General features: G+C 47.1%; 1 protein-coding gene across 3 annotated transcripts in view; it reads left to right on the forward strand.

The window, feature by feature from the left end:
• SAMD4A (sterile alpha motif domain containing 4A) overlaps positions 1 to 27661 on the forward strand; it is a 129576-nt gene that overhangs the window by 76744 nt on the left and 25171 nt on the right. For 2 of the 3 annotated variants that reach the window (XM_053388293.1, XM_053388451.1), the window contains 3 exons: positions 15490 to 15753; positions 23905 to 24014; positions 25509 to 25595. In XM_053388293.1, the coding sequence (XP_053244268.1) occupies positions 15490 to 15753; positions 23905 to 24014; positions 25509 to 25595 (461 nt within the window). The remainder of the gene's footprint in view (positions 1 to 15489; positions 15754 to 23904; positions 24015 to 25508; positions 25596 to 27661) is intronic. The other variant, XM_053388373.1, reaches the window with a different exon arrangement.

Here is a 27661-nt window from a genome sequence, read left to right on the forward strand (position 1 = left end):
ATGTTTCCTCACCATGTTGTCGAATTTTCCCTGTTAGTTTGGCTATTTCTGCATATTCCATTACCTTCTGTCACCATTCATCTAGAATCTTAGGATTTTCGTTTGAGGGGACCCCTGGCGATCATCTATTCCCAACCCACCCCTCTCAGTGCAATGCAGGTGACTGCACAATCCTGTCCCCCCTTCTCTAGCTTGTAACACCTGCAGATGTTAGTTACTATGACTCTTGCACCCCCAACAGGTTTCCCACTATTATGTATTCAAAGATAGAATGCTTATCCAATGTCCCTGCGTTTTCCCGCGGCAAAGAGCTCAAAAACACACACACGACGGGTGTTCCCTGTTAAAACAAACTCACCTCTGTACCTGCACTGCTTGTTTTCATCTTTGGCTGTTGCAAAAGGCGCATATTGAGGGAGGAGAGAAGGGAGCCCATTTCATGCGTGGAGAAAGGGAGGTGCAGCAGTTACAACCGTCTGCAGCACATCGAAGCCAGAGGGGAACCTTCCTTGCGGTGAGACCCTCTCTGAGACACACACACACACCATATCAACATGTGGGAAACGCACAGTTAAACGGCGTGAGAACATTGCAGTTGCTCTTGGCAGCGGCTTCCGGCTTCTGAGCCCTCCCATGTTCCCTTATACTCCTGAATTTTCTCCTGCGGTGATTTTGCGAAGAGCATTCTCTGCCTTCTCCCGCATTCCAAAGCTTCCTTAAGGTGTGCTCCTTTGGGTAAGCTTGAGCATCCCACCTCCCAGAAGACTTTAAATTCCTTTTTTTAAAAGATCCAAGCAGTCTTGGGTGGTTTGCTGTTTGGTGATATCCGCCTTAGTCACAGGTGGAATCTACACACATATAAAAAACGCTGTGAAAATGCTCTTTTTAAAAAAAAGTTTTGAAAAATACATTGACTTTTGCATAGCTCACTGTCGCCATCTAGTGTCCCATTTGTATGTTGCACTTTACAACACATTTAAAACGTTTTATTTGAGGCTGTATAGCTGAGTCCATACTCAAAGTAGGCAGGGGTTGGGTAGAGAACCATGTCTACTCAGAAGTAATTCCCGTTAGATCTCCCAGGGTGGGAGAAGAAAGGAAAACCGCCAAATGAGAGCTGGTAGGGTTCATCTCTCTGTGTGTGTGTGTGTGTGTGTGTGTGTGTGTAGGGCAAGCTAAGATCTACCAGTGAAGGAAGACTTTATATATTCCCCGCCCCCTTCTCTCTTGGTTCTTTTTTTTTGTTTAGATTAGTTCGTTCTTTTATTGCAATGTATTATGAAAAATCTTTTTTAAAAAAGAAGTAATTCCCATTGAATTAAATGGAGCTTACTCCTAGGTAATTGGGCTTAAGATCCCATCCTTAGCCTGTTTTGCAAAAAGAAAAAGAAAAAAAAAGAGTCGTGGCACACCTTAAAGACGAGCTAATTGATAAGGACAGACACTTACGAGAACTACCACCCGCTTCATGACAGTAATTAACAATAACGATAATTAATATTGCTGGCAATTAAAGTGAGTAGGAAGTTGAGATGGTGCTTTGGGTCGAGGGGACCTGAAAACTTGTTGTTGTTTAGTCGTTTAGTCGTGTCCGACTCTTCGTGACCCCCTGGACCAGAGCACGCCAGGCACTCCTGTCTTCCACTGCCTCCCGCAGTTTGGTCAGACTCATGTTTGTAGCTTCCAGAACACTGTCCCACCATCTCATCCTCTGTCGTCCCCTTCTCCTTGTGCCCTCAATCTTTCCCAGCATCAGGGTCTTTTCCAGGAAGTCTTCTCTTCACATGAGGTGGAAAAGGTATTGGAGCCTCAGCTTCAGGATCTGTCCTTCCAGTGAGCACTCAGGGCTGATTTCCTTCAGAATGGATCGCTTTGATCTTCTTGCAGTCCATGGGACTCTCAAGAGTCTCCTCCAGCACCATAATTCAAAAGCATCAATTCTTCAGCGATCAGCCTTCTTTATGGTCCAGCTCTCACTTCCATACATCACTACTGGGAAAACCATGGCTTTAACTATATGGACCTTTGTTGGCAAGGTGGTGTCTCTGCTTTTTAAGATGCTGTCTATGTTTGCCATCGCCTTTCTCCCAAGGAGCAGGCGTCTTTTAATTTCGTGGCTGCTGTCACCATCTGCAGTGACCATGGAGCCCAAGAAAGTAAAATCTCTCACTGCCTCTATTTCTTCCCCTTCTATCTAAAGCTATTTTCCAATCTGGATTTTCTCTTTCCCCTCCCCCCCCCAAAGCAACCTGTCTCCAATCTGGCCTGGGGTAGTGATCAAGTGTGGGTGCCAATATCTTTTTAAAGGGGCTCTTTAAGAGTACCTTTGAAGCTGTAATGGGTTCAAAGTGCTCATGTAGTGCATTGACCCAAATTCCCAAGTCGGACCAGGGTTCGAATTCCCTTCTGGGTTTTTATTTTGAATTAAAATCCTAGGGCACCGCACCCAAGCTGCTCCACAGACGACTGAAATTTTAAAGGGCACATGAATTAGAAAAAACCCTGTCCTTAGCTTGGCCGACTTCAGGAGAAGTGCAGCAGAGGCGCTTGGAAAATCAGGCGTGTTTTCTGCCAGGTGGATCTGTCAGGGCGAAGGGAGGTGTTGTGGGAACCCTAGGGTGCCATCTGCACCCCTGACGCAGCTACAGTTCCCAGAATCCCTGGGGAGAGGCACTGTCTGTCGAATTCAGTGGTCAGGTTGCTCACCAGAGCAAGATGGTTACACCGATCCTGGTTCGACTGCACTGGCTACCAATTTGTTTCCAGGCCCAATTCAAAGTGCTGGTTTTGACCTATGAAGCCTTAAATGGACCTCAAGGACCACCTCTTTCCATATAAACCTACCTGGACCCTGAGATCATCTTCTGAGGCCCTTCTTCGTGTGCCCCCTCTTCGAGAGGGCCCCAAAACCTCAAGGACCACCTCTTTCCATATAAACCTACCCGGACCCTGAGATCATCTTCTGAGGCCCTTCTTCGCGTGCCCCCTCTTCGAGAGGTCCGGAGGGTGGCAACATGAGAACGGGGCCTTTTCTGCAGTGGCTCCCCATCTGTGGGGTGCTCTCTCCAGGGAAGTTCCACAGGTGCCTTCATTATACACCTTTAGGCACCAGGCAAAAACATTCCTTTTTAACCAGCCCTTTGCTTGGCCTGATCAACATCCTATGCCCTTTTAGAATGTGGCTCCTTTTGGGGGGAGTGTTATTGTTTTTATTTTATATATTGTGATCTTTTCTGTGAACCACCCTGAGACCTCTGGGTATAGGGTGATATATAAATTCAATAATAATAATAATAATAATATCAACAACTTTTTTTGTTTCAAACTGGCCTATCCACTTTTTTTGCAATTATTTTTATTGATTTTCATATTATATATTTACACATTCTTACAATATTAGCAACCTAAAACTCTCAGGAGTTTTACATCTCTTAGTACCCTTTGCAAACTGGATTCTATGGGGGAAGCCATGGCTGTTTAAAGATGTTCTGGACAGTTTTTTTGTTCCGAAATTCAAACGTTCACAGTCCGCCCTGGGACCTGCTGGCAAAGGGCAGGTCATAAAGTTCACCATTATCATCCGGGTTCCTTTCGGGTGCCCCCTGCTCCATCTGAGCCTGCCTCCCGCCCCCCCGCCCCCTCTGCACAGACGTCCTTCTGTTTCGCCTCTCTCCTGGCACGGGGCAGCCTTTCCCACCAAAGGAGCTTGCTGTGTGAGGCTTTCCTCTTTCGCTCCGTGTTCTCCCTAGGCTGCCTCCCCTGCACAAACAGCCCTTATCCCAGCCCCAAGGCACTTCCTGGCTCCGTACAATGAGGGCGTTCTGCTCCTGGCCCGGTTCACTCGGGCCAGCATGCAGCTCTCAGTTCCACCGAGGGGTTTGCAGAGTCTCCCTCTTTCTGAGCAGGGTTTTGTGGCACGAAGCGTGTGGTTAAGGAAGCCGCTCCGGAAAAGGGAGTTTTTCTGCACTCTTGGCTCGTGCCTTACACAAGGCAAGGCTCCTTCGCTGGATCTTACTGAGCTTTTGTTTACTTCCTTTTTCATATATATATATATATATATATATATATATATATACCGTATTTTTCGCTCTATAACACGCACCAGACCATAACACGCACGTAGTTTTTAGAGGAGGAAAACAAGAAAAAAAATATTCTAAACGAAATAGTGGATATATAATTTTTGTGGTTCATGCTGTGGCCACAGACATGTGATCTGACAGTGAGTTTGGAGTAGCCCAATGCAAAAATCCTGAGGATCCATGTGGATCCATGCTTTGTAACCACAGAGGAGGGAAGGAAGGGGAACCATGGATCCTCTGCTCACGACTGCAGCATATCCCCCCGCCACCCGCAGGCATTCGCTCCATAACACGCACAGACATTTCCCCTTACTTTCTAGGAGGAAAAAAGTGAGTGTTATGGTGCAAAAAATACGGTATATATATATATATATGGACGCAGGTGGCGCTGTGGGTTAAACCACAGAGCCTAGGACTTGCTGATCAGAAGGTCGGCGGTTCGAATCCCTGTGACAGGGTGAGCTCCTGTTTCTCAGTCCCAGCTCCTGCCAACCTAGCACTTCGAAAGCAGGTCAAAGTGCAAGTAGATAAATAGGTACCGCTTCAGCGGGAAGGTAAACAGCGTTTCTGTGCGCTGCTCTGGTTCGCCAGAAGAGGCTTAGTCATGCTGGCCACATGACCCGGAAGCTGTACGCCGGCTCCCTCGGCCAGTAAAGCGAGATGAGCGCCGCAACCCCAAAGTCGGTCACGACTGGACCTAATGGTCAGGGGTACCTTTACCTTTACTTTTATTTATATATATATATATATATAATTTTTATTGATTTTAACGTATAAATTATAAAATGTACCACAAAACTTATCACTTATACAATCTTTTTAGACTTCCATCAGCACCTCTGATGATCCCCCGTTTTAACCACTTCTTATGCATTTCTTAACTTTATATTGCCTTTATATCTCTTAACAAATCATCCTCCCCCTTCTCCATTTTTGCAATACTTCCAATAATATTCCTCACAAAACTTCTTGCAACCCTACAAATGTCGTCTGATCTTCACAAATACTTTTCAAATAGTCCGTAAATTTACTCCAGTCTTCCATGAATTTCTGGTCCCGCCGGTTTCGAATCCTTCCTGTTAGTTTGTCTAGTCCATTAACTTCATCCTCCCTTCTTCAATCGTCGGTAGTTCTTCTTGCTTCCATTTTTGGGCCAGTAATATTCTTGCTGCCGTTATTGCATATAAAAAGAGCTTATATTCCTTTATAAATGTATATTTCAACATTTTTTTCATCTCATTATATATCATCTCCCAGAAGCATTTCATCTTTTTACATTCCCACCACATGTGATAGAATGTTCCCTCTTTTTCTTTACATTTCCAACATTTATTACTGACTTTATACATTTTCGCTAACTTGACAGGTGTAATATACCATCTATACATCATTTTCATTACATTTTCTTTTAGGGCATTGCATGCAGTAAATTTTAAACCTTCTTTCCATAATTTTACCCAATCACTCAGCTGTATATTATACCCAAAATCTTTGGCCCAGTGAATCATAACCAACTTAACCTCCTCGTCCTTCAAATGCCATTCAAGCAGCAATTTATACATTTTAGACAAAATTTTAGAATCATGAGCTTTTGTTTACTTCCAAGTGATGGAAACGTGCAAGCGGCGCCAAGGGGAGCACCAGAAGAGCTCTGCCGGATCGGACCCAAAGACCCAACTAGTCCAGCGCTCTGTTCTCGCAGATGCCAAACAGATGGCCATGGGGTCTGTTTCAAGCAGGAACTGAGGGGAGCAGCGCTCGCCCCACCTGCCTGCGATTCCCTCAAGGGTGTTCAGAAGCAAGCAAGCAACTCCCGGTTTTCATGGGGGCTGTGTTGTTCCAGGTCCTGGTGCACTAGCTTGAAATCGCATGAAGTCAGACACCAATCAAAAAAGCCTGCAAACACCCCGTTCTGCCCTTTAAGTGACCTTTCAGTGACATCTTTATGACATTTCCGAGTCATTTTCGAGTTCAGTGCTGCATACCTGTGTGCGATCACACCTGAAACAGGAGTTGCCTGTATTAGTATTAGTAGAGTGGTACCTCGGGTTAAGAACTTAATTTGTTCTGGAGTTCCGTTCTTAACCTGAAACTGTTCTTAACCTGAAGCACCACTTTAGCTAATGGGGCCTCCCGCTGCTGCCGCGCCACCAGAGCATGATTTCTGTTCTCATCCTGAAGCAAAGTTCTTAACCCGAGGTACTATTTCTGGGTTAGCAGAGTGTGTAACCTCAAGCGTCTGTAACGTGAAGCGTATGTATAGAATGTTTAATCGGCCAAAGGCCTGGTTATAAAGGAACATTTACAGAGAGACTGTCTCCAAGAAGGAAAGGCAGAAGATAGTCAGCATAGCTAGTAGACATTGATAGCCATCTCCTCTATGGACGTGTCTCGTTCTCATTTGACGCCACCTAGGTTGGTGGCTAGGGACGTGGTTGGTGCTGTGGTCGAAACCACTGAGCTTCTTGGGCTTGCCGATCAGAAGGTTGGCGGTTCGAATCCGCACAATGGGATGAGCTCCCATTGTTCAGTCCCAGCTCCAGCCCACCTAGCAGTTCGAAAGCACACCAGTTCAAGTAGATAAATAGGTACCGCTCCGGCAGGAAGGTAAACAGCGTTTCCGCACGTTGCTCTGGTGTCGATGTTCTGTTGCGCCAGATGCGGCTTAGCCATGCTCGCCACGTGACCCGGAAGCTGTCTGTGGACAAATGCCATCTCCCTCGGCCTGTAAAGCGAGATGAGCGCCGCAGCCCCTGTGTCATCTGCGATTGGACTTAACTGTCAGGGGTCCTTTACCTTTACCTTAGGCTGGTGAATATGTACTTTTATGTGTATATATCTGGCCTGAATCTCCCAACATTCAACTTCACTGGGTTAACTTAGTGGTGGAAACCTGGTGGCAAAACGCAGGATTTGCCAACTTGTCCCCAGAGCAGCACACAGAAAAGCCTTTCACAGGAAGTATCCCTGACGTGCTCCAGCTTAGAACCAGACATATTTAGTATGTTTTGACTGTGGCTTCCTACTTTCACAAAGGCCACCTCTTCTCTCTCTCTCTGCCTGCAGGAACACAGTTTCTTTCGAAGCTATTAATACATCATTTCAGTATTTCGCCTAGCGCGAGGCAGTGGGATGAGAGAGAGAGAGTATTTTTGAAACTGAATTGCAATAAAGCCAGCATAAATCTTTGGCACTTCCTGTTGTGATCTGCCGCACAGCAGAGGAGAGAAGGAAGCAAAACATTTCAGACCACCAGTTTATTATATATTCATATTCTCTCTCTCTCTCTCAGTCTCCTCCGTTCCATATATAAATGGTTCTCTTCGAAATATATCTTGTTGCTCCTGGGATCATTACTACATCTTCAGTTGTCAAGTGAAGATGTAGTAACAATCAGCTCCTCGCTGGAAGGTGTGGTTCTTCTCCAGGGATCTTGTAAAATCAGAGCTGGCATCTTGTCAAAAAGCTCAACTTAAAACGAATCCCCCAGGAATCTCAGACCAGACTGAGACTTCTGAGTGCACCCCTTTCTCAGCGAGGGTTCCCATCCGCCTTCCAAGTCGAGCTGCCCGCTCCTGTCCGCTCGGAGTAGGCATTAATAAAAAGGAAACTTAAAGAGGTCAGGCAAGCCAAAAGGTTGTTTCCTTATTGTACATCTCGCTGGATTGAGCTTGGCTGAAAGGCAGAGTTGGTTATGAAAGCCCCATTTAAAAGGAATAGCAAACAGCAGGGAACCTCTCCGTTAAGCCTGTTTGCACTGGAGCAAAAATGCACCGTATTTTTCGCTCTATAAGACGCACCAGACCACAAGACGCACCTAGTTTTTGGAGGAGGAAAACAAGAAAAAAAATATTCTGAATCTCAGAAGCCAGAACAGCAATCCCTCTTGCTGTTCTGTCTTCTGGGATAGCTTTGCAGCCTGCATTCGCTCCATAAGACGCACACACACTTCCCCTTACTTTTTAGGAGGGAGAAAGTGAGTCTTATAGAGCAAAAAATACGGTAACTTTGGATTCCTTGATTTTCATAAATACGTCTCTCGCATTAGGTAAGTTCTTGCAGGATAAGGCTACTAGCCACAATACAGTCGACGCTCAGGTTGCGGACGTGATCCGTGCAGGATGCATGTCCGCAACCCGCAGCATTCGCAACCCACATCTGCTCACTCGTGGGTTGCGATTTGGCACTTCTGCGCATGCGCAAAGCACGATTTAGCACTTCTGCGCATGTACGACTGCCGAAACCCGGAAGTAACCCATTCCGGTAACCTGAAAAAATGCAACCTGAAGCGTCTGTAACCTGAGGTGTGACTTTAGCTGTTTTCTACCTCTTTACTGTTGTAGGCAGTAAATGCTGGAACTGGGAATCCAAAATAGGAAGAGGCACAATTATGCTCAGCTCCTGCATGTTTTGCTGGGAACCTAAAGATATGTAACAGTGGTGCCAGGCGAGTCACACCAGGGAGCACATTTCACAAGTGGGGTGCCACTGCAGAAAAGGCCTGTTCTTGTGTTGCCACCTCCCAGAGCTGGAATAATGATCACAGGGTCTGGGCCGGTTCATATGGGGAGAGACAGTCCCTGAGATGCTGTATAATGTAGCACTTGGAAAATAGAACGAGTTAAGAATGGCGTAAGAGCAGCATTATAATTTTAAGAATGGCAGAAGAGCAGCCTTGGAAATTGTCAATTTAGAACCATTTGTGAACCACTTCATCAACGAGCTCTTGGAGCTGTGTACATAATAATTGCATTGACAAAGCAATCAGAGTAATTAAAACGAGAATCATCAGCTTGCTGTTTCCTACCCTAGCTGAAGATTCGGCGCCCTCCTGCCAACTTCCAGCCCACCTGGCTTTCAAAAGGAATTTCTTGGGTTTCCTAGCGTTTTGCCCTTTCCATTTAAGATTTTACCAGTCCCACAGGAAGCCGCCTTGCCAACCCGATTCTGATATCCATTTATCTCCTGCGGAGAGCGATAAGCAGATTGCCATGAAAGCAGCCTTTTTCCTCACATGCTGTAAGCTGCTGTTCTCAAATCGTGTCCAAAGGAGAGAGAGAGCTGTTGGGTATGCATATGGAGCAGTAACTGAGCATTCAGAAATTGGCAGCGGCGATGCCGTTACGATCGCAGTGAAGGGAGCATTTGGGCTGGGTTACGGGACTGCTGTTGTTTTTCCTTTGCCTAGTTCTGTCAGATGCTTCAGTCGTTCGTTCGCAAGCAAACACAATGGCTAGCCAGCAGTTGGAGAGCGTTTTGCGGAAACGTCATTCTCTTATTTTGTGCTACGGAGAGGTTGGTGATGAAACCAAGGCCACATTCGCACCATGCGTTTAAAGCACTATCACATCATTTTGACAGTCAGGGCTTCCCCCCGAAGGATTCTGGGAACTGTAGTTTGTTACAGGCGCTGAAGAGATCCTCCATTCCCCTCCCAGAGCTAGAGTTCCCGGATTTGATTAACAGCTAATCGCTCTTCCCTGGGAATTCTGGGAATTGTAGTTCTCTGGGGGCAATAGGCATCTCCTAACAGCTAGCTCTCAGCAATCTTAACAGACTCCTGTTCCCCTCATGGAGCTACAGTTCCCAGAATGGGTTAACAACTGATCCCTCTTCCCAGGGAACTCTGGGAATTTTAGCTCTGTGAGGGGCAAGGGATGCTGGCTGGCTGGTGCTCATGGGAGTTGTAGTCTAAAACATCTAAAAGGCAGCTCTAGCATGCAATATTCAAAACTACAACTCTCTTGTTTTGCAGGAATAAGCCATGGCAGTAAGAACATTTCCAAATTGGTTAAACTTCATCTCTAGGTTCTGCTGTGATCTTTAAGACCTCCGAGTATAGGGCGGTATATAAAATCTAACAACAACCACCCAGATTTATTTCTTGCAACGCTAATATGCACACCAACTTCCTGTTGAGAGAGAATCATTTTTTAAGGCTCCCCCACAATTGGGAAACCCATTGTAGGTGGGAATGCTGGAGGTTTGAGAAAGGCTGAGCTACTATTATTTTTTTAAAAAATTAAATTGCAGATGACCTGGGATTTCTGGCAAATGAGCCAAATTTCCCCCCAGAAACCTCAGCTTTCTGCACCCAAAGCAACGGTGCTCTATGACTTCTGAAAGTGGTCTGGTTCTCACAACAGCTCCTGCTACAGTAAGCCAATTACTCCTGAAGAGTTAGCTATATTTTCTGCAACACACCACTAACCAATTTCCCTTTCGGGAATGATGTGATGGTCAGGGGAGATAAGTCTTGGTAGGCAATGGGTGGTAGTCAAATATGCAGAAATGGTGCGTCTCGCTTTGCCACAGCGTCTGGTGAGATTTCACAAGATTTCAGCAAGATCTCACCAGAAATTAGCACTGATTTCAGCGTGCCTTCTCCACCTGGAAGGGTGGCTTCAGATTACAGGGGAATGAATGGCACGGCCAGAAGCCCCACCCCAAAATACTGCAGCCTTTTGAAGATTTTTTTCAGATACCTAGATAGCAGCAAGGACCAGAATCAGGCCACAGGTACTCAGAAATCCAAATCTGGCAGCGGATTCTCACTGCCTGGTTTGCACATATCGACAAACCATGGTTTATTAAAGCATGGCTTAGGGTTATGTGTGAACCTACGATACGTTGTTTGCTTACAAACCTTGGTTTGTTTCAACTATGGCTTGGCGTTCCGTGGGAACCTAGCCGCCTTCCTTAAAACTATGGTTTGTTTGGCCACCCCAACCTAGATGCTCGGCAGGCTACAAAGGCAAGAGCAACTGGAAAACACAAGTCGCAGTTTGTAGGACAACCTGTGGTTTGTGAAACCTACTGCCGTACCTCCACCGTAACTGGCGGCATCACAACAAATCCATGCATAAAACCCGTTGTGTATTAAAACATCGGTTTCTAAAATTGCCTGCTGCGTTTTCTTGGCAACCGGCATTTCCTCCCCAATTACTCAGTTCAAAAGCAATATTGTCCTTTTGGTTTTATTTGTTTTCCCTTTTTAGAGTACACAGCTGCAGAATGATAATTTTAACTGAGGAACCGCTCCCCCCCCACCCCCCAAATACACACACATTCATACATTTCGTACAGTTGGCATGTATATTTTGGAGAGGTTGGAATTTGCATATTTGATTCTGCTGGAATAATGTATCAGCCAAAACAGGGGTTTAAAGGGGTTTAAAGAGCAGGACAGGAAGAGACAAGAGGTTTGCCAGCCTGGTAGTTTCAAGGTTGCCAACAGGGAGGGACAGGTGAGCCCCACTTGCGTGTGGTCGGGGGGCTTGTTCAGAGGGGCTGCCGCAGAGCCAGTGTTGTGCACACTCACACACCCCAGTTTCCCAGTTTTGTGAGGTGGTGAATGCTTCCCTCCATGAGGGAGCCTTCCCAGACCCGCTGAAAGAGGCAGTTATCAAACCGCTTCTTAAAAAACCATCTTTAGATGCGGCCACGATGGCCAACTATCGCCCAGTCTCAAATCTTCCATTCTTGGGCAAGGTGATTGAGTGAGTGGTTGCTGAACAACTCCAGGCACACCTGGAAGAAGCAGACCTTTTGGATCCCTTCCAGTCGGGATTCAGGCCTCACCATGGGACTGAAACTGCCTTGGTCGCACTGGTCGATGATCTCCGGCAAGCTAGGGACAAAGGTGAGAGCTGTTTCCTAGTTCTGCTGGATCTCTCAGCAGCTTTGACACCATCGACCATAACATCCTTCTGGACTGTGTAGAGGGGCTGGGAGCTGGGGGCACTGTCATACAGTGGTTCCGCTCCTTCCTCCTGGGCCGTGTTCAGAAAGTGGTGGTGGGGGATGAGTGTTCACACCCCTGGGCTCTCACTTGTGGGGTGCCTCAGGGTTCTGTCCTCTCCCCCATGCTTTTCAACCTCTACATGCAGCCACTGGGAGAGATCATCAGGGGGTTTGGGCTGGGTGTTCATCAGTATGCGGATGATACCCAGCTCTACCTCTCTTTTAAATCAGAACCAGTGAAGGTCCTGTGTGAGTGCCTGGAGGCGGTTGGAGGATGGATGGCGGCTAATAAATTGAGGTTGAATCCTGACAAGACAGAAGTACTGTTTTGGGGGGACAAGAGACAGGCGAGTGTGGAGGACTCCCTGGTCCTGAATGGGGTTTCTGTGCCTCTGAAGAACCAGATGTGCAGCCTGGGAGTCATTTCGGACTTGCAGCTGTCCACGGAGGCACAGGTCAATTCTGTGTCCAGGGCAGCTGTTTATCAGCTCCATCTGGTACGCAGGCTGAGACACTCCCTGCCCGCAGACTGTCTCGCCAGAGTTATCTCTCGCTCGGACTACTGCAATGCGCTCTATGTGGGGCTACCTTTGAAGGTGACCCGGAAACTACAACTAATCCAGGATGTGGCAGCTAGACTGGTGACTGGGAGCGGCTGCCAAGACCATATAACACCGGTCTTGAAAGACCTACATTGGCTCCCAGTACGTTTCCGAGCACAATTCAAAGTGTTGGTGCTGACCTTTAAAGCCCTAAACGGCCCTCGGTCCAGTATACCTGAAGGAGCGTCTCCACCCCCATCGTTCTACCCGGACACTGAGGTCCAGCACTGAGGGCCTTCTGGCAGTTCCCTCACTGTGAGAAGCTAAGTTACAGGGAACCAGGCAGAGGGCCTTTTCGGTGGTGGTGACCTCCCTGTGGAACACCCACCCACCATATGTCAAAGAGAACAGCTACCAGACTTTTAGAAGACATCTGAAGGCAGCCCTGTTTAGGGAAGCTTTTAATGTTTGATGTATTACAGTATTTTAATATTTTTTTGGAAGCCGCCCAGAGTGGCTGGGGAAGCCCAGCCAGATGGGCGGGGTATAAATAATAAAATATTATTAGTATTATTATTATTTGCCTGATATTTTTAATTGCTGCTGTACTCCCTGCCTCCTCCAAGGTGACTCCGCTCATTGGCTGCTCCCCCCCCCCCGTACCTAGTGGCCTCCTAAAGACTTCCAAAATGCAGCAGTCTGATTGGTCCTAGAACAATAGGATTCAGAATGCAGCAGTCTGATTGGTCCTAGAACAATGCAGCAATATGATTGGTCCACAGGAGCCACCCAGTCCAGTTCCAGGTGGAAGGGAATCCGCAACCTGATTGGCCTACAGGAAAATCCCGGAATTAGCCAATCATGTACAGCCCATTGTGTAAATAATGTATATAAAGCAGATACTTTGGGGGAACTTCCATTCCTCCTCACCACTATGAGCTGAATAAAGAGCATGAAATCCACTCTCGACTCCGAGTATATTTCAACCCTTTTATGCCACCACATCAAGACTGTATTCTCTAATTCCTTCTGTTGCTCATATTTCGAATCCTGCTTGCGACTTCACCATACTATAACATTCCCTTAAATAGCCTGAGAGGCGCTTCCATGCTTCCCCAAAGATAATCCTGACTTTTGCACTGTAGGCGGTGTTCCAGCCAAAAGCAAGAGGCATTCTCGCAACCCAAAGACATGTTCCGGGCAGGGAAAAGCACTTGAGGAAAATGTGGATTGGGGCCAGGCAGAGTTGGGTGGCCAGGACAAGGGCATGGCGTGGGCAGAGACCCCAGGGCCATAGAGAGAGGCTTCGAGGGCCACATTGGACCCCTGAACCAGAGGGTCCCCATCCCTGTCCTCAGTACACAAGAACCTTACCACTAGGCCTTGTTGATCTCAGTTGCAGGGGAAACTTAACGAGTGGCAGATTTTTGCATCCGCATGATTGCTCTTTTCTATTATTCCCCGTCGTTTTATTTTAGCAACTGCTGTGGCACTGGCCATCTGTCTGTACTCTGGGAGCTTTACGTCTTCCGTGGAAAGAGTTGCACTGCCGGAACAGCTCTTACCGCCAGAAAGTTCTTCCTGATGTTGAGTCGGAATCTCCTTCCTTGTAATTTGAATCCATCGTTTCGGGTCCTGGACTCTGTAGCAGTTTGCTCCATCTCCCAGCCCTTTAGATCAGGCATAGGCAAACCCGGTCCCCCAGATGTTTTGGGACTACAACTCCCATGATCCCTAGCTAACAGGAGCAGTGGTCAAGGATGATGGGAATTGTAGTCTCAAAACATCTGGAGGGCCGAGTTTGGGGGTGCCTGCTTTAGATACTTGAAGATGACTCTCATATCGCCTCTCAGTCTTCTCTTTCGTCGTCTCCTTCAACCATTCCTCATAAGGATTGCGCGAGGTTCTTACAGACAGGGATGGGCCGAGGCAAGATGGGGTCGGGGACTGAGGCGAAGACCCCAAGAAAGCAGGTGGTGGAGGAAACCAGGGACAAGGGCAAGGGGAGCGGAGTGGGCCCACTCAGTCACCTGCTCATCTACAGGTTATATTTCTATCTCCTCTTCAAATTGCCTATCAGTGCAGCAAGCTTTTGAGTTTAACGGAACTCCTCAGACAAAATTAGTATTTGGAGCACCAAGAGGAATTGAGTAAGCAAATTTTAGGGCCCATTTTTCCTTTTAGTCCAGAGACAAATTCCACACCAGACACCGAAAGCCCTATTAATTCTGTTTTCAACGGCAATGGCTCTTCTCCCACCCGCACAAGAATCCTGGCAACTGTGGTTTGCTGAAGGTGCCAAGACTCGTTAGGAGAAAGCTACAATTCCCAGAGTTCCCTGGGAAAAGGGGTTGCTTGTTAGACCACTTTGGGCATCGTAAGTCTGTGAGGGCAAAGGAATAGGAGTCCCTTAAGGTTGCGGAGAGTTGCTAGGAGACCCCTGTTCCCCTCAGAGAGCTGCAGTTCCCTTGGAAGAGGCGCTGGTTGTTAAACCACTCTGGGATAAGATAAAACTTTATTCGCATTAGCCAATGGCTATAGCAACAGTAAAACATTACGGTATACGCAGAAAAGGAAATTTGAGATTAGAGCACAATTTGATAGTACGCACCCCGGAAATGATCTCTTTCAGCTTCTGCCTTCTGGAAGATGGTATAGGGTTATAAAGGCCAGGACTAGCCGCCTGAGAAACAGTTTCTACACAAATGCAATTCTCGTTCTATACGCAGCATAAGGGGTCCCTATAGTATAGTGTATTTTAAAAATGGGGTTTCAGAGTTTTTAGGGGGTTTTGAATGTTTTATGTAGTGTTTCAATTTCATTGTTCTGCATGGGACAATGACAATAAAGATATCGCATATCGTATATCGTAAATTCCTGAATCAGCCGTCAGTTAGTGGCCCTTATTCTGAACCGCTCTGGGAATTGTAGCTCCAGCGGGCGTCTCCTAACACCTCAAACTACAATTCCCAGAATTCATTGGGCGAAGCCGCAGCGGTCCACCCGTTGCTCCATCTTGCGCCTCTGGGTCTGGCAGAGCGACCATCTGGGGCGGAGGGGGTGGCTGTGGTGAGCAAATACCTTGTTTTAATTTTCTGTTCCCTGCTTTTTGTTTGTTTCAGTTCTCTCGAGCCAGACCCACCACAGCCCTTTGAAACGGTCTGTGTCCCTTACCCCGCCCATGACCGTCCCCAACCAGCCCCTAGGACACGGGTGGCTGTCACATGAGGACTTGCGAGCTAGAGGACCGCAAGGCATCCCTTCCGATCACGCCCCCCTGTCTCCTCAAAGCAGTGTAGCCTCTTCGGGAAGTGGTGGGAGCGAACACTTAGAAGATCAGAACTCTGCGCGTAACACATTCCAGGAAGAAGGGAGTGGTATGAAAGGTGAGTGGCGAGAAAACCAGGTTCCCCCGTCCTCCTCCCGTTCGCGTAATATTCAGCCACTTATTATTGAAGGGAAGTGCGTGGAACACATAGCTGTCATGTTACAGATTTGAAAATAAGGGACCAGCAGCCTTGAAAATAAGGGATCAGCAGCCAAAATAAGGGACCTGCAGCCTCACCTCTTCCAGGCACTCCAGTCTTCCTGTCCTCCTGCAGTCTGGTCAAACTCATGCTGGGTAGCTGCGAGAACACTGTCCAACCAACTTTGTAACCAGAGGTTCAGCTGAATAGAATCTGAATCACTTGCACCACAAGGCCTATGCAGCCTCAACTTAAGATGGCTCCCCGGCCTGGCTTTGCACTGCAAAATTTGCAGCAGCACGTGCAACAAAATGACGTCCAGCATTCAAAAACCTCCTCAGCTTGCATTAACTAGCCACAGACAAAGCATGCAAGCTCCACCCCCCAGTCGTTCTTAGCCTTCTTATTGGGTGAGCAACACAGCCAAGCAACACAGTTGGAGCCTCCCTCCTCCCTGGCCGGCAGGGAGGGAGGGAGAGGAGCTGCTTCCTTTGAAATTTAAGGGACATCATTTAAGGGACATCTATCAATAAAAGGACAGCAGCGGGACATGGCGCTGGAATAAGGGACTGTCCCTTCAAATAAGGGACACTTGACAGCTATGGTGGAACAGGTCTCGGTGTTTCAATTTCTGGGAATGGAGTTGAGAGACGACCTAACCTGGGGAGAAAACAACAGAGACCTGATGAAGAGAGCACAGCAGAGGTTATATTTTCTGAGAATCCTCCAGAAAAACAATCTCTCAAAGGACCTGTTGATGGCATTTTAACGTTGCACTGTGGAGAGCGTATTAACTTATGCTCTGTGTGTGTGGTTTGGGAGCTGCACGGTCAGGGAAACAACAATGCTGTCCAGGGTTGTAAAGACTGCAGAGAGAATAATTGGGTGCACTCTTCCCACCTTAGACCAAATCTATGCTGTCAGGTGCCATAAGAAAGCAGCAGAGATAGCGCAGGATAGTACGCACCCCGGAAATGATCTCTTTCAGCTTCTGCCTTCTGGAAGAAGGTACAGGTTTATAAAGACTAGGACTAGCCGCCTGAGAAACAGTTTCTACCCAAATGCGATTTTGGTTCTAAACGCAGCATAAGGGGTCTCTATTGTATAGTGTATTTTAAAATGAGGTTTCAGAGTTTTTAGGGGGTTTTATGTAGTTTTTCAATTTCATTGTTCTGCATGGGACAATGACAATAAAGATATCGTATATTGTATAACAACATAAAGCAGAGCGTCCTGGATCAGGCCAGAGGCCAGAGGCCCATGGACCAGGACTCCAGCGCTCTCTTGCTCTCCCCTCCTGCGGTTTCCAGAAACTGGTATTCAGAACACAGCCAGGTGGGCTGGGTATAAATAATAAAAATTATGACAGTCATTTGCTTCCACCAACGGTGGAGGCAGGGCACGGCCATCAAGGCTTGTGGCCATGCATAGCCTTCGACAACAAAATTTCGTTAAAGTGGAATCACCAAAAAAGAAAGTCAGCAGGAGAGCTGAGAGTTTTAAAACTCCGGTTTCACTTCGTTTCGCTTTTAATTTGCATGCTGCTTTTCTATAGACAGGGTGGTTTGCAAGTTAATCTTTCTTTATGTTAGGGTTGCCTAACAGCCAGATGATGGGTATTGTAGTCCAGAAATAGCTGGGGACCCCAGTTTGAGAAATCCCAGTATGGAGAATGTTAATAATAATAATAATAATAATAATAATAATAATAATAATAATTATTATTATTATTATTATTATTATTATTGCATACATACATATCCTGCCCATCCGGCTGGGTTTCCCCAGCCACTCTGGGTAGCTTCCAATAGAATATTAAAAACACAATAAAGTATCAACCATCAAAAACTTCCCTGAACAGGGCTGTCTTCTAAACATCAGATAGTTGTTTATTTCCTTGACATCTGATGGGAGGGCGCCACCACCGAGAAGGCCCTCTGCCTGGTTCCCTGTAACCTCCCTTCTCGCAGGGAGGGAACCGCCAGAAGGCCCTCAAGGCTGGACCTCCGTGTCCAGGCAGAACAATGGGGATGGAGACACTCCTTCAGGTATACTGGACAGAGGCCGATTAGGGCTTTAAAGGTCAGCACCAACAGTTTCAATTGTACTCGGAAACGTACCGGGAGCCAATGTAGGTCTTTCAGGACCGATGTTGCCTCCTTCCCCTGCTTCTAGGTTTCATGAAGGCATCTGATTGGCCGCGACAGGATGATGAACATCTGGACCTTTGGTCTGGTCCAGCAAGCCTCCCTCATGTGATTTGTCTGCATAACTTGCAAGGGTGCAGATTTTTTTCCCTCTTGGCATATGCATATGAATAGGCCACCCTCTGTTACAAATACTTACAGGCTTTCTTAACGGCCTTCCATGTGTTCATCAATCTGTGCTGCCTCAATGGCACGCTCCGTGGATGTTTTAACCATCTGCTGCCTCTTGTCACCAGCCTAGCTTGAAACGGACACTCTCCCTTTTGTTGTTTTGTGTTTTCACGAGAGAAGCGGCCTTTTTTGGACTTGCGCTTTTTTCCTCCTGGCGTCGTTTAAAAGTGGATTAAATTAATTCCCCTAGGAAGCTAGCTGCGTGTGGCTATTCTCTTTTTAATATCAACTAAGCAATGCCAGCGTGGACCAGAGATTCTTTTCGAGAAAGGCACCAGAAAGGCGATGTTCAGTACCGAAGATGACACAGCAGGCCTCATAAACCAATCAGTGGACAGCTGCTCATTTGCATGTTATAATTAGCAAAGTTGATGCCACCGAGTAAGTGTTTGTGGGCTGTATCTCAGGATGCCGTGTGCCCATGAGGGTCCCTACAGCGACTAAGAAGGAGCAGGGCCAACTGTTATTAACTAGTTAAATTGTTTTATTTATTCATTCATTCATTTATTTTATTTTATTTACCCCACCCTTTAATCTTCCTGGAAACCATATGAGGGGAGCTAGGCTGCTGCGAGAGTGACTGGCTCTGGGGCATGTAGTTAGCATTGTGGCTGAGCTGGAATTCATCTCACCCAGAGTGTGTCTTTCCCGTAGTTTGGGGTCAAATTCTCACAAATTCAAGCAGTGGTTCTTACAGCACAAAGCAGACATCTTTAGCTTCTCTCGAACCTTTCTGCCTTCTTCCTGTCTGTCAGTCAGTCAGTCACACTGCTACCTTTACATTTTAATTACCGTATTTTTTGCTCTATAAGACTCACTTTTTCCCTCCTAAAAAGTAAGGGGGAATGTGTGTGCGTCTTATGGAGCAAATGCAGGCTGCGCAGCTATCACAGAAGCCAGAACAGCAAGAGGGATTGCTGCTTTCACTGCGCAGTGATCCCCCTTGCTGTTCTGGCTTCTGAGATTCAGAATTTTTTTTTCTTGTTTTCTTCCCCCAAAAACTAGGTGCGTCTTGTGGTCTGGTGCGCCTTATAGAGCGAAAAATACGGTATCCATGTTTTGAGAGTAGCTCAAAGAGTCTGGTTGCCAACGGTGGTGATGGCAGTGCTCAACTGCTCTCCCAACATCTGGGTCGCTGCTGTTTACCAGCAGGGAGAGACCAGAGGCAGTAGGAAGGTCAACACAGTACAAATGCTCTTCTGGAGCCCTTTGGTGCAGCGGTTCTCAACCTGTGGGTCCCCAGATGTTGGACTACAACTCCCATCATCCCTGAGCTCTGGTCTTGCTAGCTAGGGGTGATGGGAGTTGTAGTTCAACAACATCTGGGGACTCACAGGTTGAGAAAGGCTGCTCCATAGCATCTCCTGTTGTTCCTGGGAGCTGTCCTGGGTCCTGCAGTGCCTAGATATCACCAGGTGCAATGAAACCCTCTTGGTGGATCAGGGGAATGCAGTGGACATAGTGTATCTTGATTTCAATAAGGCTTTTGACAAAGTCCCTCGTGATATTCTTGCGAAGAAGCTGGTAAGATCCGGGCTGAACAAGGTAACCGTTAGTTGGATGTGCAGCTGGTTGACTGACTGAACCCAAAGACTAATTAACAGTTGTGGGTTAAACCACAGAGCCTAGGACTTGCCAATCAGAAGGTCAGCGGTTTGAATCCCCGCGACAGGGTGAGCTCCCGTTGCTCGGTCCCTGCTCCTGCCAACCTAGCAGTTCGAAAGCATGTCAAAGTGCAAGTAGATAAATAGGTACCACTCCGGCGGGAAGGTAAACGGCGTTTCCGTGTGCTGCTCTGGTTTGCCAGAAGCGGCTTAGTCATGCTGGCCACATGACCCGGAAGCAGTACGCTAGCTCCCTCGGCCAGTAAAGCGAGATGAGTGCCGCAACCCCAGAGTCGGCCACAACTGGACCTAATGGTCAGGGGTCCCTTTACCTTTACAGCATCCTGGAAAAAAGTGACAAGTGGGGTGCCCCACTGGTTCTGGGCCCATTTTTGTTCAGCATCTTTATAAGTGACTTGGATGGATGAATTGAGGGGATGCTCATCAAATTTGCAGACGACACCAAACTGGGAGGGGGAGCTAACGCCGCAGAATCAGGACTAACAAAATGAATTTCAGTAGTGACAAATGTAAGGTTCTGCACTTAGGCAGGGAGAACCAGCTGCACCCATATAAGATGGGGGACACCTGGCTTATATGGATCTTGGGGGAATGCAATCTGAACATGAGGCCACAGTGTGACACAGCAGCAAAAATATCTAATGTTATTCTAGGCTGCATCAAGAGAAGTATAGTGTCCAGATCAAGGAACGTAAAAGTCCCATACTATTCTCCTTTGGTGTGAGAACCCCACTTGGAGTTCTGTGTCCAGATCTGGGCACTACAATTAAGAAGGATATTGACAAGGTGGAAGGTGGGAAGTGGAAGGTGACCAAGATGATGAAGGGTCTAGAAACCAAGCCTTATGAGGAACGGTCGAGGGAGCTGCCAATGTTTAGCCTGGAAAAGAGGAGAGTGAGAGGAGAGATGAGAGCCATCTTCAGATATCTCAAGGGCTGTCACATGGAAGATGGAGAAAGCTTGTTTGCTCCTGCTCTGGAGGGTAGGACTCGAACTCATGACTTCAAGTTACCAGAAGGAGATTCTGACTAAACACCAGAAAGAACTTTCTGACAGCAAGAGCTGTTCAACAGTGGAACGGTCTTTCTCAGGAGGTTGCGGCTTGGAGGTTTTTAAGCAGTGTTTGGATGCCCATCTGACATGGATGCTTTAGTTGAGATTCCTGCATTGCAGGAGGTCGGACTAGATGACCCCTGGGTTCCCTTCCAACTCTACAGATCTATTATTCTTCCCCCCTAGGTTCTTCTTCCTTGCTGTCCCCTGGTGGCTGACCTCTGCCCATACAGACATACCTTGGTTGCGTGGCGAGTTCCCACCCCCCCAGTGGAAATAAAGACACATGACACAATTATTAAGGTTAATGGGCTGAAAAAGGCCACAACTTTATTGGTTACAGGTGATGAGCGGTATTGGCTTAGGCATTGGTCCTAACCCACTATGTCCGACTTCATCCCGTCCGCTGGAAGTCCGGGAAGGGTTAACCACCAGTAGGGGGAGTCCTGCTGATGCACATCAACTAGGAACTCCCCCGGGGTCACCGATAGGGGGCGTGCCTTAGGCCCACACCTCCATAGGTTTTGGACAGGGCAACGCCCCCCAGGATCCTTCAATATCTGGGGTAGGTGATGGCGTTATCTCCCCTCTTCCAACTACAGAAATATACCATTGCCTAACCGCCAGAACCCAGAAAGTTGTGACGATTTGCTATGAGGTAGGTGAAAACCAGGATGCAGGTGGCACTGTGGGTTAAACCACAGAGCCTAGGACTTGCCGATCAGAAGGTCGGCGGTTCGAATCCCTGCGACAGGGTGAGCTCCCATTCCTCGGTCCCTGCTCCTGCCAACCTAGCAGTTTGAAAGCACGTCAAAGTGCAAGTAGATAAATAGGTACCACTCCGGCAGGAAGGTAAACGGCGTTTCTGTGCGCTGCTCTGGTTCGCCAGAAGCGGCTTCGTCATGCTGGCCACATGACCTGGAAGCTGTACGCCGGCTCCCTCGGCTAATAAAGCGAGATGAGCACCGCAACCCCAGAATCGGCCACGACTGGACCTAATGGTCAGGGGTCCCTTTACCTTTACTTTAGGCGAAAACCAAGTGGCTTTTGCCAATTTGCCAAGTGGAAAAAATCCTACCAGGCCCCTCAATGGCGACCAACCAAGGTCCATAGCAAGGTCAAAGGCAAAACCTTACAGGGCGGGAGAGTGGGAAAACCAAACAGCTGAGGAGTGGCAAAGAGGGAGATCCCCAGCCACTTCCTGATTTAAATAGGGCAGGCCACACCCCCAGAGGCAGCCGATTGGCTCGCCAGGGGGTGACGCGACTGGGAAGCCCCCCAATCGTGCGGGGCCTGGGCTCCAGCCCCCGCGCGCGTAGTGGGGCCGTGAAGCCCACAACCCCACCTCCTCTGAAGGGCGGAAGTGGCTGTCCCAAACGCCTTTGTACTTGGACATTTTGGCTCCTGAACGCCACAAACCCGGAAGTGAGTGTTCTGGTTTGCGAACGTTCTTTGGAAGCTGAACATCTGACGGGGCTTCCGCAGCTTCCGATTGGCTACAGGAGCTTCCTGCAACCAATCAGAAGCCATGCTTTGGTTTCTGAACGTTTTGGAAGTTGAATGGACTTCCGGAACGGATTCCGTTTGGCGTCCAAGGAAAAATTGTATTTGGGTTCCGATTGGATGAGGACAGAAAGCCTCCGCCTGCACACTGGGTGTTCAACAAGCAATGCTAAGTAGCAGCAATAGGAACAGTATTAAATTTATTATCCACCCACCCTCCCACAGATCCCAGGATGGGTTGAAAACAATCCGAAATCCAGAACTTAAATCAGCTAAAACATTCTGTTCATTCATTTGTTTCCTAACAGTCATATTTATTCATTTTGTGATCATTTAGTTATTCATTCATTTCGTAATATTTGTATTTCTTTCTTTATTTGTATAAACTTTGAGCACCACTGAATTGTAGAAAAGAAAACTCTCCGAGCTGTTTACAGAAAGAAAAAATTACCGCTGAAAAATTCGCAACCCTAACTTAAAACGTGCAGAACGTTAAAACCACAACAGAATAGACCAAAGCTAATTAAAACTCATACAAACTTCTAAACATCTGGGTAGACTTGTCTAAATAAGAATGTCTTCAGCAGACGCCGAAAAGAGTTGCAGTGAAGGCGCCTGTCTGATTTCAATAAGCGGGGAGTTCCAAAGTGTTACCGCCACACGAAGTAATCGAGTTCTTACAGAATACAGTGGTACCTCGGGATGCGAACGGGATCCGTCCCAGAGCCCCATTCACATCCAGAAGCAAACGTACCTAGTAACGGCACGTCTGCACACGCATGCGTCGCTTTTCGCCACTTCTGTGCATGCGTGTGACGTGATTTTGAGCGCATGCGTGAGCGGCGAAACCCGGAAACACCGCGCTCCGTTACTTACGGGTTGACGCGGAGCGCAACTCAAATGCGCTCAACATGAAGCATATTCAACCCAAGGTATGACTGTACACTGCTTGACTGTTTTTTAAAAAAACACCCTCAAAACGGTTTACGAAAAGAATAAAACAACGAATTTATCATTGAAAGCAACTATCTGAAACCGTCAAAAGATTAAAATCAGCGATAAATTGAAAACAGAAAGCACACCAACATTCTACATGTCTGAATTTTGTCTGAACAACAACACCAAAAATGCTTTTATCAGACACCGAAAAGCGTGCAGTGAAGTGCCGTCCATAGGCAGGGAGTTCCAAAGATTACTAAAAAGACCGGTTTCGTACAACCGCAGAACGTGTATTATGATTTGGCACTCGTAGCAGTGCTAGTTCCACAGACCAATGTGGTAGAGAAGGGCATACAATCTTACAAGGCAACTAGTCCCGCAGAATAATAATAATTTATTTATACCCCGCCCTACCCAACTGGCTGGGTTTCCCCAGATTAAAGTTGTTAAGGGCTTTATATGGTAAAAGTAACGTCTCGAACATGTAGTCCTCTGTACTGCCGCTTTCGGTGCTCTGTTGTGCAACCCCATAAGATCTAACATGTGCATTGGTCTCTGTCTCCAACTTGCAGATGTTCCTGCCTGGCTGAAGAGTCTCCGCCTCCACAAGTACGCTGCCCTTTTCTCCCAGATGACGTATGACGACATGATGTCACTGACCGAGTGTCAGCTGGAGGCACAAGTATGTGAGGTCACCCAGCAAATTCATGAAAACTGTTTTACAGCCTTGGTTTACAAACTTAATCCGTTCCGGAAGTCTGTTCTTAAACCAAAGCGATCTTAAAACAAGCCGTGCTTTCCCATAGCAGCGGGGGACTCAATTTACAAATGGAACACACTCAACAAGAAGCAGAACATGTTCTTGTTCCAAGGCAAAGTTCACAAACCAAAGCACCTGCAGCATTCTTAATCCAAGTTGTTCATAAACTAAGCTGTTCTTCAACCAAGATACCACTGTATGCGGGATGCACGCACGTGCAGGTTGCAATTTGGCACATCTGCGCATGTGCAAAGCGCGATTTAGCGCTTCTGCGCATGTGCGACCGCCGAAACCTGGAAGTAACCCGTTCCGGTACTTCTGGGTTTCGGCGGTCCGTAACCCAAAAAACGCAACCTGAAACGTCTGTAAGCCGAGGTATGACTGTACATACATACCCCACCCATCTGGTTGGGTTTCCCCAGCCACTCTGGGCGGCTCCCAACAGAATATTATTATTAATAATGATGATGATGATGAGCTAAAACATCAAACATTGAAAACTTACCTAAACAGGGCCGCCTTCAGATGTCTTCTAAAATCAAATAGTTGTTTATTTCCTTGACATCTGATGGGAGGGCGTTCCACAGGGTGGGCGCCACCACCGAGAAGGCCCTCTGCCTGGTTCCCTGTGACCTCACTTCCTACAGTGAGGGAACCACCAGAAGGCCCTCGGCGCTGGATCTCAGTGTCCGGGCTGAACGATGGGGGTGGAGACGCTCTTTCAGGTATACTGGGCCGAGGCCGTTTAGGGCTTTAAAGGTCAGCACCAACACTTTGAATTGTGTTCGGAAACATACAATTAAAATTAAATAGTTTCAATTGTATTACGAAGACAATCAATAGTTACTGTTTCAAATTTTATTCAGTTTTTATATCTTCCTTACTGGGTTGTGCAAACTGCTATTTGGAATAATGCTTTTTTATAGGGTAGGGGGCTACTGGGGATGAGTTTTACGGAACTGAGGGAACGGTATCCCCAAAAACCTGGGGAACCACTGATCTGATTAATGGACTGAAGGTTTCAAGTTCTCTCGGGGACTCCTGCATGTTGCTGAGCACCGTCCTGAATTACCGTATTTTTTTTCACTCTATAAGACGCACCAGACCACAAGACGCACCTAGTTTTTGGAGGAGGAAAACAAGAAAAAAAATATTCTGAATCTCAGAAGCCAGAAAAGCAAGAGGGATCGCTGCGCAGTGAAAGCAGCGATCCCTCTTGCTGTTCTGGCTTCTGGGATAGCTGCGCAGCCTGCATTTGCTCCATAAGACGCACACACATTTTCCCTTACTTTTTAGTAGGGAAAAAGTGAGTCTTATAGAGCAAAAAATACGGTATATGTTGTAGCCCCCTGTCTGCAGTTGGTGGCCCCCATGTGTGTGCATATACTAACACAGAGATCTACATTGTTGTTGCAGAACGTTACCAAAGGTGCAAGGCACAAGATTGTGATCAGCATCCAAAAGCTAAAAGAGAGGCAGAACCTTCTCAAGTCGCTGGAAAGGGTGAGTTGACTCAGTTTATCCCTCAAAACTGCTGAGGTTTCGGCCGTTAACATCAATTAAGTGTGTCAGTAATGAAGGTTCTCAATCTTCTTGTTTTTTGCTCCTACATATGTCTCCTCTCTGGCCTGTGTGACAATAATTTCCTGTATGAGCTGCCTTGAAGCATTTTTGCTTCCTCTCCGCCCACCTGCGTTGCAATTGGCTAAGCTGCTCTGATGTCACAGTATGTTCTAATTCCACAGGGAAGAAGGGGACATACGGAGAGATGGGCCAGAAGTCAAGTAGAAAATGAAGAGTTGAGAACTGAGGGGTTGGGCAAGGAAGGAAAGAGGAAGAGGTCTGATGCTGTGGGTTTTGCCAATTTGGGACTCTGCCAATTTGGGACTCCCAGCAGCCTCAGGCCACATGATGGGACTTGTAGTCCAAAAGTTGTGGAGGGCACCAGGCTAGCAAAGGATGCTCTACAGAACAGTGTCTGTAAACAAGGACTAGAAGGGAGAATGGTTCTCATGAGTAAAGGAAGAAGCAGAAAATGAAAAAGAATATTGGAGAGATTATTGCAATGCAAGTCTTTCTAAGAAGTCTTATTAAGCATCCCATCTCGTTATATATTTTGTAAAGCTTTCAGCTTGCCTGTTTACTATGCATTCAGACACCTCTTAAGATGTTGTTGTTGTTTAGTCGTGTCCGACTCTTCGTGACCCCCTGGACCAGAGCACGCCAGGCACTCCTGTCTTCCACTGCCTCCCTCAGTTTGGTCAAACTCGTGTTTGTAGCTTCGAGAACACTGTCCAACCATCTCGTCCTCCGTCGTCCCCTTCTCCTTGTGCCCTCCATCTTTCCCAACATCGGGGTCTTTTCCAGGGAGTCTTCTCTTCTCATGAGGTGGCCAAAGTATTGGAGTCTCAGCTTCAGCATCTGTTCTTCCAGTGAGCACTCAGGGCTGATTTCCTTCAGAATGGATAGGTTTGATCTTCTTGCAGTCCATGGGACTCTCAAGAGTCTCCTCCAGCACCATAATTCAAAAGCATCAATTCTTCGGCAATCAGCCTTCTTTATGGTCCAGTTCTCACTTCCATACGTCACTACTGGGAAAACCATGGCTTTAACTATATGGACCTTTGTTGGCAAGGTGATGTCTCTGCTTTTTAAGATGTTGTCTAGGTTTGTCATTGCTTTTCTCCCAAGAAGCAGTCGTCTTTTAATTTCGTGGCTGCTGTCACCATCTGCAGTGGAGCCCAAGAAAGTAAAATCTCTCACTGCCTCCATTTCTTCCCCTCCTATTTGCCAGGAGGTGATGGGACCAGCGGCCATGATCTTCGTTTTTTTGGTGTTGAGTTTCAGACCATATTTTCCACTCTTCTCTTTCACCCTCGTTAAAAGGTTCTTTCATTCCTCCTCACTTTCTGCCATCAAGGTTGTGTCATCTGCATATCTGAGGTTAAGATTGCTGGAAGAAATATCAACAACCTCTTAAGATACCGTAACCTAATTTTGCACGATCAAGGCTTTTGTCTGTTTTGATACACTTGGGTGCCATTTTGAATCAAGATGGCGGACCATATCTTTCAAAACTGCTTTGATTATAACTACTGGTTTCAAAACTGCACTAATAGTTTGGTTTCTCGAAATTCCTTAGGAGTGCCGGGAGCAAGGCTGCTAGTAAATTATATTGAAGAGTTTGATAGGTCTATAGGTAGCTCACCACACACCTCTCTTTGGGCCTTTTCACTAGCTCGGCAGGGTGTCTGTCTGCGTTGGGTTAGCTCACGCCTCTGCTCCCCTCATTTATAGTACACGACTTATTTAGGACTCCTGCAGAAGATAATGAAGCCGTAATAGATCCCTCTCCCAGTTAATACTGGCTCTTAAAGGCCAAGGAGAGGGGGGGAAAGCATGCATGATTCATGTGTGATTTCTGAGCAGTTTCATGGTCTCTTCCCCCCGCTGCTTCCCTGCCCCTGTTGAGTCTGAAATATTGATATATTGATTTGGCTGTCATGAATACGCAAACGCAACCACAGTCTCGCTGCTACGTTCTCTGTAAAACAGAAGGCGATGAATCA

This window comes from Podarcis raffonei, chromosome 1 (assembly GCF_027172205.1).
Source record: "Podarcis raffonei isolate rPodRaf1 chromosome 1, rPodRaf1.pri, whole genome shotgun sequence".
Taxonomy (NCBI): Eukaryota; Metazoa; Chordata; class Lepidosauria; order Squamata; family Lacertidae; genus Podarcis; species Podarcis raffonei.